This window comes from Sinohyriopsis cumingii, chromosome 1 (genome assembly GCF_028554795.1).
Source record: "Sinohyriopsis cumingii isolate HCF-2022 chromosome 1, ASM2855479v2, whole genome shotgun sequence".
Classification (NCBI taxonomy): Eukaryota; Metazoa; Mollusca; class Bivalvia; order Unionida; family Unionidae; genus Sinohyriopsis; species Sinohyriopsis cumingii.
Genome location: NC_142961.1, coordinates 85,661,680 through 85,672,549, shown reverse-complemented (window position 1 = coordinate 85,672,549; position 10,870 = coordinate 85,661,680). Strand labels below are relative to the sequence as shown.

General features: G+C 33.5%; 1 protein-coding gene across 2 annotated transcripts in view; it reads right to left on the bottom strand.

Moving 5' to 3' along the window:
- Positions 1 to 1,215: 1,215 nt before the first annotated feature.
- The window catches only part of LOC149807277 (dynein axonemal intermediate chain 4-like), a 68,921-nt gene continuing 59,266 nt past the window's right edge, over positions 1,216 to 10,870 (bottom strand). For both annotated transcript variants that reach the window (XM_089964501.1, XM_089964508.1), the window contains 3 exons: positions 9,597 to 9,675; positions 6,972 to 7,055; positions 1,216 to 5,396 (listed from right to left, as the gene is read on the bottom strand). In XM_089964501.1, coding sequence (XP_089820627.1) covers positions 5,280 to 5,396; positions 6,972 to 7,055; positions 9,597 to 9,675 — 280 coding nt within the window. In that variant the 3' untranslated portion in view covers positions 1,216 to 5,279. The remainder of the gene's footprint in view (positions 5,397 to 6,971; positions 7,056 to 9,596; positions 9,676 to 10,870) is intronic.

Sequence of the window (10,870 nt, the reverse complement as noted above, 5' to 3'; positions counted from 1 at the left end):
GACTGCTTATCATTAAAACTTTCTGAGTTTAGGATAATCAGAGGAAATTTTAGGTTCTTTAATTTTTTTTCAGCAATTTAAAGAAAGAATTTCTTAAAAATATTTTATATACCACTTGAATCATCATTATAAATACCCTCATGATTGAGGGATAACATTTCAGATTTAAAATTATAGTCCCTTGCACCCAACTCCAAGAAAATGACTCCAAATAGCTCTACAGTTATTTTAGTTTTCCTTCAGCTACACCATGCTTAGTGAAAACATCTCCAGATAGCTTCATGGTTATTCCTATTTTTATCCAGCACTTTTTTGTGGTGAGCTATTTTGGCTTCACTTGTCACTTTATTAACTATATTCATCCAAATTTTAGACTGGGCTAATTTTCCTCTGGATTTCAAATGGTCTCCTTGCTTCACTGCATCAGAAATTTCTGGAGTTATCCAATCCGACTGGTGGTCTTTCTTTATGCTGTGTGTTTTTAAAGAAATATGTCTGTTTTTGATTTCCATGAATAGATCCAACAAAGTACCTAAAACATCATCAATATCTTCAAAGATTTGGACTGTATTTCATGGAATCTGTTTCAGATCTTCAAGAAATAGAGTAGTACCAAGGTTTTGAAAAGATATATTTAAGTAATGGATTTATGGATATTACATTTCTTCGATTTGTTATTGAATTGATGTGTAAGAAAAACTGCAAATTGGTCACCTGAATCAATCTTAGAAATCATTACTGGCAGAGCATTTTTATTTTGGAATATATATGTTCTTTAAGTGTTTTAGATGATACTCTAGTGGGGTCAACTACTAACTGCTGCATACCAAAACAACCAATTATATCCATCCATTTATTTGTCTGTATCACTGAGAAGGTCCCAGTTTATATCATCTAGAATGCAAAATTCCTTTTACGCATTTGAAATTTTATCTATTTGAAGTTCAAGTTATTCATATCAATCAGTGTTCAATGATGGGGGACTGTACACCAAAACAACTACACAAGATTTAGCATTTTCCAGTGTAATCAGTAGTCCAATATATTCAATTTCCTGTGTTTCTAGGTCTTTCTTCTTTTAGCAATGGTACCAATTTTTACAAGGAGCCCACCTCCTCTTGCTTTCCTATCCCTACAAAAGGTGTTATAGCCAGTTTTTTATAGGAAAATATTCATTAGATGTAAGGGACCTGTGATTACGAAGAAGCAGACACATTATTACTTTCCTTTTTATTTTCCTGAAAAATTGCAATTTAAACTTAAGCATAAAAATGCAGATCTTCAACAGAAAAATAATCATTTTAAGTACCTATCAGTCTCCTTCATTTCTCTCATTAAGAAACGTTTATTGTATTTTCTAAAATCCAGAAACTCACTATGAGAAAGACAATGATCTGGTATTTAAATCTATACTAATCATTGTAACAGTGCCTCATTTTTGATACATTAAATTATCTACATGTACCCAAATGAATGAAAAATACCTTTTTTCTTTTTAAATAGACCCATATGTAATGCAATAACACCTCTCCCTTGATAACTTGTCCACAACAGGATCCAAACACAGACTGCAGTTTAAGCAATGGCAAGAGTTACCAAGGGACTTCTGAAAATTTAAGAAAGGGATGCCATCCCAGCTCGACACTGACAATAAAGACAAGGGATGGGGTGGCTCGCAATTTGGGAATAATTGTCAATAAAATGCTTTTCTAATGAGGTTGTTCACTTTTCTGTATAAAATGCCTTAAATTTCAGGATAAACAACCTTTAAAAGATCATTAAAAACAATATTCTAAAAGGTCTCAAGACAAATCATGTATACCAACAAAAACATTTTGTGTGAAGTCACTACTTTTTGCATGTGAATATTGATATATTTGAGTGTTATTGTGTGATTCACAAACAAAAACAGATTTCCTTTTTTCAAAAACTTGGAACATTTGGCAAACAACAACAATCAATGTTGAAACTTGATTTTTTAAACTATTGTTCTATTAGTAAAATATTGATGCCAAAATTTCATTGAAAGTAATAGTGAAACTTTGGCATTACTGACATTTTTTAATGGATCTAAATATCATTGAATATTTTCTTTTACAGTGTACTGAGAACTATTTTGTATAGAAAACTTGACAAAATATATGACTTCTTATAAGAAGTTGCAAATTTCATGATATTGAATCAGATTTCCAGGCATTAACAACTCTTTTCATTGATAAAACAAGCAATAAATAAAAGTTCATGTTCCTAGTTTTATCACAATTTTCTTCAACTTCAATATTTTCTAACAAAATAAAATGGTATCCATGCTTGACCCCACATAAAAAGTAGGTTTGCAAGTTTTCTGGGTGTAAGTTATCAAGGGAGAGGTATATCGTATAAAAGACCCTCTTTTCGTTGAGCCTGTGTTTTTTCAAGCAGAAAAGACGTACATAAGAATTTTAATATTGAGGATAATCGAGGGTGAGGATAAACATACATCATGGATGAATGCAGAGAGAGAGAGATGCACAAGTGGACACCAAAGTATATTACTATACTAGTTCCAGCAAAGAGGGACTGAAGGATATTGATTTTCAAAGTAGCTTTATCACAGTCTCGTCAACATTTGCAATTACAATGGACAAAAATAATATTAGAATAAACATGAATATGACATACACCACAGATATCTTTTACACTGAGCTTAGTTTCTTGGGGATCATCTAACAGGGATTTCCTTAAAAAAATCCAAACAAATTTATTTCTTCAACAAAACAGTTTGACAATAAACTGATCTAAGAAATATTTAAAAATTCCAATTTTCATACTAATGGATGAATACTGTAAAGATTACATTTTAAAATGAAAGTTTTTCTTTGAAAAAAAACAACAAAACACATAGTGTCTCTAAGCAAGACTGAAAACACTCAACTATGAACAAGTATTAGAATTTGGATGACTTTAGCAAGGAACTAAATTGTCAAAAATATCAATTATGGCAATATAATGGTGTAATATAGATTACTAAACACAAAATCACAGACTGCCAATAATAGCTATATTCATCCATGTACCACATGAACCCAATGGCCATGACATGTATCAGCAGATCAGAATTTACACTGTACACACGATTCATTGAATTGGTGACTAGCTGAACAGCACAGTCCTGGAACTGCTGGTGAGTTATGCAAGTACAAAAAATGTATTTATAGACCTAGATTTGTATTTACTAGATCTGTAAAATTTTAATCATAGTAAAATGCAGTCTTGTCTCATTAACTTGAGGCAAAAGTAAATCTGACAAAAACTGAATATAAATATGACCGTTGTATAAACAGGTTAAACTCTGAATTACTGTAAATACTGAACAACAGATGAAAATAACTATGCAGAAAATGTATTCATACATTTTGTTTATTATTTCTGTAGCAATAGTAAGTATGCATACATTCCATCTATCTTGTAGCAATAATAAACATGCATACATTAGATTTACAACTTCTCCAGCAATAAAAAGTATGCATACAATTACAGGCTAAACTCTGAATCACTGTAAAATCTGGATAATACATTAAAGTAACTGTATGCAATGAATTTATTCATTCAGTCTTTTACCTTTTGTAGCAATAATAAGTATGCATATAATTACAGGCTAAACTCTGAATCACTGTAAAATCTGGATAATACATTAAAGTAACTGTATGCAATGAATTTATTCATTCAGTCTTTTACCTTTTGTAGCAATAATAAGTATGCATACATCCCATCAATTACTTTTGTAGCAATAATAAGTATGCATACATCCCATCAATTACTTCTGTAGCAATAATAAGTATGATACATCCCATCAATTACTTTTGTGGCAATAATATGTATGCATACATCCCATCAATTACTTTTGTAGCAATAATAAGTATGCATACATCCTATCAATTACTTTTGTAGCAATAATAAGCATGCATACATCCCATCAATTATTTTTGTAGCAGTAGTAAGTATGCATACATCCCAGCAATTATTTTTGTAGCAATAATATGTGTATTTGTGTCCAAAATAATGTCTACAGCATTAAATTTGCTCATCTGATGAATGTTCTAGTGCAAACATAATTATTAGCAAGATAATAATTTTTTGCCTTTGTTCTGATTCTAACTTCTTTATGCCCTGCCGTGACACTGAATGGGACAGTGTCATCCTTGAATGTCTGTATGCCATCTGTCCACCACTCCTTGGTTTGGCTCCATACATCTGTCCACTATTACTTGGTTAGGTTCTGTACATGTGTCCATCATTCCTTGATTAGGTTCCATATATCTGTCCAATACTCCATTGTGAGGTTTTTACTAATATCAGTTTTCAGATACTGTGGTCAGTTATCCATGTTCCATGAACATATTTCTAGTCTTCTTGCTAATATTGTAATTACTTCAAGCAAACATTTTTATGAACTTACACTTGTTGGTAAGAAAAAGTTTTAAACAACACAGTGCAATGAATTGGGATGCATTTAACAGCATTAAATAATTTATCACAAACAACATTTACTAATTAAAACAAAATAAACTTACAAAGTTATTACCCAGATTTTAGAGAACTTTGAAGAAAAAAACTGATTTATGGCCTTTGAAAGTGACAGATGAACAATTTGTATGTAGCATGACACATCATATACTGGCTCTGGAGACATCCTAGTATTTACCTCACTTCTGTGCAGGAAATAAGACATTACTGTATAAACTGGTCATTTGGCAAGGGGGGGGGGAGGTTGTTGTTGTATGTTTTAACGCCATTTTTCAGCACAAGATAGGCTATACATGGCGGCCAGTATTAATGGTGGAGGAAGAACCCAGGAAATCCCCGGAAAGAACCACCGACCCTCGAGAAGCTACTGGCAAGCTTTCTCACATACCCACATTGGCCGAATCCGAGACTCGAACCTACGCAGACAGAGGTGAGATGGCAGTGATCCGTAACGGAGAGCGCTTTAGACCACGCGGCCACTCGGGGCCCCTAGTGGGGGGGGGAGTGTTATTCCTATCATTATCACAAAATTCATGCATAAATGTCAACTTGTCTAGTATATCACTGTCAAGATTTTAAGAAAATATTGGTAATCCATGAAAATGTTTACCTCATAAAAATTATGAGTTTACTTTGTAACAAATTTAATAATGCTAGAATATCAACATTTAGTTCTAGAACATCACAGTACATTGTAGTAGGTTTCTGTGAAAGAGGAGTGAGTTGCTCATTTATTTATGATAAAAATTATAGAATAATTCAGGCTCATGCATTTAGACCTCAAGCAGGTCATCCTCTAGGCCTTCATCTTCCTTTACTATGGTGTCTGTTGTCTTATGTGGAAGCTGGCTTGCAAGACAGGATTTTATCACATTAGTCAGAGCTGAAGCCTGGAAAATAAATGCTCATTAGTGATATAAGTTTCTCAAGAAATGCTTAAAACATAAAGGATCTTTCATATAATGTGTCTTACAATTACAGTGTAATTTTTACAATTTTAACTCCAACTGTACCCAATGAAAATGTTGCATGGTTGTTGGATAACTTAAATTGTGATCATCCACTAAATAACTCCTTGTGCTATTCTAAGATAAAGTGTAGGTCATGTAGGTGCATTTATTCATCTTAAATTTAATATTAATCGTTGTTTTAATTCCAATTTTGGTTTAACCAAAGTCTATTCAATCCTGACTGATGAATACTCTGCACCTTAAATGTCATAAAAAACTTCCAGAAGAAAATTACTGATTGGTATGGACATTAACAATGGTGGCCAGGTCAAGAGTCAATGAAAAGAAAGTCAGATCAAATCATAACAAATAACAGTGTAATATGATTTATTTTTCAACACATGCAGCTTTCACTGTGACATACTGTAACACTGATTTTGCTGTATGTATTTCTCAGCACATTTATACAATGACCTTCCAAAAAGTATGTATGCATGGCAATCCAAATAATGAATAATCACAATAAATGCTATGTGCAATCAAATTCTAAAACAATATGCTCATTATTGAAACAGTTGGTACTGAATGCCTACGTGACTGTTATGACTTGTATTATATATGAATATTCAAAATAGCTACCTCCAAAATCCTTCATATTATAATAAATTCAACACTAAACCTTAATATGTGCATGAATGTAAAAAGAGGGGTTGCTGTACTATTATGTTTTGTATCATTGTAATAAAACCCTCTTGATGGGATCTGCAGCTCTCAACTGGACTCTGCACTTTGTTCAGTAAGGTTTTGTCTTGGATTACATATATTTACAATATTTTACCTTTCTCTCACATCCTGAATTTTAAAATACTTTGCAGAGATATTTTTAATGTTATCAGCTGTTCAAAATAAGAGAAAATTCATAGGTAGATGTGCCTGAAATAAAACTACAAGTTTTTAATGCAGAATGAAAGGAAAGGGCATGGAAAATAATGAAGATGTCCAGATGTAAATATGATTTTCCTCATTTTTCCAATTACACATAACCTGATGAGTAATTTTATTTTAATAAGGAATCAGTTTAGTATACATTTTTAAAATTTGATTCAATTTGTAAACTGACAAATTGTTGTAACAAAACAAAATTGTAAACCTGAAGGTACCAGACTCGTAATCTAAGCATCATGGGTTTGTTACCTGGCCTGCACAGGTCAGAATAGGATAGTTGCCAGGAGGTTTGTCCTTGGGAAAGATACTTAGCTCTCCTTTCTTTGGCATGATATAGCAAGTAATGTATTAAAAGTGCTGTCCCTTCCCCATCCACCTCCAAAAATCATTAGCCTGAATTTCATGTGCACTTCTTTAATTTCTTTGAGGTGATTGCATAACACAGGTTAGTCTGTGCATTCTTTGCTCACACATGCATACACTACTGCTTGCCTGCATGCAGGGATAGCAGGACTGTTAAGTCTACATGTTTTCTCGAAGACAAAAAACACTGAAAGAAATGTCATATACCTGTTTATCTGGATCTGGTGGTTTAGGCATGGACAGTAGCTGGAGCACTGTCACTTGTCCCTCGCTATCCCCTACCAGCAAACACTGCAATATGAAGCAGGCATGTGAAACAGGTAAAGGATCATGATACTGAACTCTACCTGGATAAAATAACTGACTTGCAAGACAGAACAACATATTGGCCATATTTTCAGGAATGGAAAAATTACATTTCAGCAGAACAGAATAAATGAGTGGAAGCTTCAAATTGGGGGAAAATTCTTGTGACATCACAAACAGAGGTAATATATTATGATCTGTTGTGTCAAATGCTATAGACAAGTCAAGAAGGGTGACAACGGTAACTTTTCCTCTATCCAAAGTAGATAGGTCATTAAGGGCATTTTTGGTAAGGATGATATGCAGATTGTAAATTCCTAAAAGGGTCATTTAAATTCAGATGAAATACAAGCTGGGACAGAACAATTTTTCTAAGATTTTTGGCATGAATGGGAGGTTAGAAATAAGGCATTGGTATTTTTCAAATTGTTATGGTCAAGTATCAATTTCTTTATCAGAAGCTTTAAAATGGTAATTTTGAAAAATGACAGGGATTCAATCAATGAGAGAGAACTATTAATAACATTGGTTATTGAAGGCAATATTGAATCTAAGCATTCAAGCAAGCACTGATGTCAGATTTGAATCAAGTTCATATGACTTTGGGGAACTCTTCATTTGCATTGTATAGAAGAAATCCATGGAGACAGTGTCAAATGCTGTTAAAAGATGCCTTTGAAATTCTGTACCACAACTGTATGGTGATAATTGGTCAATTGAAATTGCATTCTCAAGCTGATCTCTGATGGTTTGCACTTTTTCATGCGAGAAATCTGCAAACAGGTCTGAAGGCTGACTGTAGGGAAAGTCACTGGAAGTGGTGTACATCTGTTCCTTGACATTAGCTTCTTAGTAATATCAAAAAGGTCTTTGCAGCTGGAACTTTCAGTGATCTTAGTATTTAAGTAGATTGCTTCTGCTGCATTAACTATGTTTGTGACATTCTTCTTAGTGGTTTCATACATCTACTAATGAATATTAAGACCGGATTAAAGCCATAGCCTCTCATCCTTATGGCTTTCTCTTTTATTAATGCTCCTAATGCTAAACCAAAGAGAATACTTCTTAAGTTATATTGCCATTTTGTTATAAACAAAAGCAAAGTGAAATGATAAATAGAAATGATAAATGCAAAATCAGAATGCCTTTCTGAGACCATAAATCAACATGATTATTGTGAATGTCACATTCTACTCTTGCCGCATGATTAATAGTGCTCTATATAACCAAACTTTTTGTGCACAAATAATTTTCTTCTTCAATCAGTTACTTGATCCTTAATGTCTGTACCCCCAAGCTTCACCCTTACCCTAAGTACAAGTCATGCACACAATTTGGTCTAGGTCTGTTATGTAGAACTGATGTTATTGTGCAGAAACCCCTTTACTTCTTTCTTTTGTGACCTTTGACCTTTTGACCACCCAATCTATAGGCTTATTCCATAGCCAAAGCACAAGCCATCCACAAAGCTGAAATGTATGGAAACCATTTTTATTCTTTCAGAGTGACCTTGACCTTTGACATATTGATTCCAAAATGAGAAAGTTTCATCCTCACCCAAATATGAAGTTATCCACAAAGTTTGGTAACCACAGATGGTAATTCAAGTTATTGAACAGAAACAATTTTGTTTATCCAGTCAGTGACCTTAACCTTTGACCTTTTAGGCCAAACTTGACAGAATTCTCATTATCCCAAGTGCAACCCATTGACAAAGTCTGGCACATGCAGACAATGGAGAACTCATTATTGAGCAGAAACCATTTTTCTTCTTTCAGTCACTGTGATTTGGACCATATGACATCCAAATAGGGTTCTTCTTTACCCAAGTAAAAGCTATCTACAGCATTTGGTAGAGAACTCAAGCTATTGAGTGGAAACTGTTTTTCTTCATTAAGTCACAATACTTAACTTCTGACCTTGTGACTCACAAATCAGTAGAGTAATTTCTTACCCCAAATGCAAGTTGTCCACAAAGTATAGCAAGTGTAGATGGTGGAGAACTCTGTTATTGTGCAGAAACCATTTTTTTTCCCTTTCACTCAGTGACTTTAACTTTTGAGCTTTCGAGTAGGAAATCAAAGGGTTCCTACCCCAAGTGCATGCAATTGACTAAGCTTGGTAAACAGTTGGACAACTGGTTATTGTGTGGAAACAAACTTGGTAACAGATAGAAAGACTGATGGACAGTATCAAATCATAATATGTCTTATGAAGAGTGTACAAAAAGACAAGACAATAGCTAAAATACAAATGGAACATACATTGAATTCCAAATGCATTTCCAATGTAAAGGAAGTGCATATAAAAAGCAACAAAACAGTTTTGGTAATGTTACCCATTTCAGGGTTCATAACACATGAGGCTCTAAGACAAAATATCTAAAGCCTGTGAAAAAGAACATCTGGATTGTGAAAAGGTATCAGTATTATGTATTACTTTAATATGAGAGAGAGAGAGAGAGAGAGAGAGAGAGAGAGAGAGAGAGAGAGAAAGAGAGAGAGAGAGAAAGAGAGAGAGTTTCACCTCTGAATTCTTGGCAAATGCTACACTGGTCATTTTTGCATGTGATGAAGGTAATGTGTGGACAATTCTAGGATCAAGGCTGAAAATAAAATCCATATCAATGATAAGACCTGAATTGAAAAATTAAACAAAAATATGCAGAAAGTAAGCTAAAACACTGTGACATGCTGACACAAAACAAAGGTTTTATAGATCTTTTTCAATTTTGAAAGTGCCTTGGCGATGAAGCAAGAATGAAAAGTACTGGGATACAAATTTAGAGATACATCTTTATACAGCAATAGTATACCAGATTTGAAAGGGACACGAGTCTCATGATAGGACTGATGCCAAATTTGCTTCCAGGAATCCAAGATAAGACCATATTTCTTCATTCTTTCTAACTGTTGAGCAATGAAATAATATTTGATATTCTTGAAACTACAACATATCAAACCTGGTAAAAGAAAGATTTTCCTTCCAAATCAACTTGTTCACAATATACTGGGTAAAGCAGACCTTAAACTCAAGGCCAGAGTGTCATCATTCATTCAAATGCAATTAAATACAAAGTCTGGTCAAAATTCATTTGTATATGTACAAAGTCACTGTATTAAGCTTAATGGTGTACAGATGCAAGTAATGACCTTTAATTTGACCCAAATGTCAATTACATTCATGCCATAATACAAACATAAAAAATACTGAAAAATTATTTAAATTCAGCACTCACTTTAACTAGTCTGCATATGAAACTTTTGCTGAATGATTGCGAACTTGAATTTTGCAATGAGCATCTACTCTGAGTACTGTATTACATTATTCTCATATTCTTCTTGGATGCAACACTCCTAGATACGATGCATAAGTACAGCAAGTTTCAATCGTTTACCTTCAACCATTTCTTAAATTATAACTGGCTTAAGGAGAATATGATTCAAACCCAAAACAAAAATTGGACCTTGAAGACTGGATCCAAATGTGGCATGCATCACAACTTCTAGAGATAATGTGTTAAGTAGACCATTTTTAATCCTTAGCAAGGAAAATGTGATAGAAAACTTAAAATATTTACCTTGATCCTAACCATGAAAAAAGGACACTCCCCCAATACAAACATATGTGACTTGCCTGCTAGCAATATACCAAGTTTCATCTCTTAATCTCAAATGATTCTGAAGTTGAAGAGCAGAGGGTAGTGTGATGGAATAAAAAAAGCTATGAAAATTTGACCTTGAAAAATTGGATCCCACAACATATTTTTCTAGTAAAGATGTATAAATAGACAAAGTTTC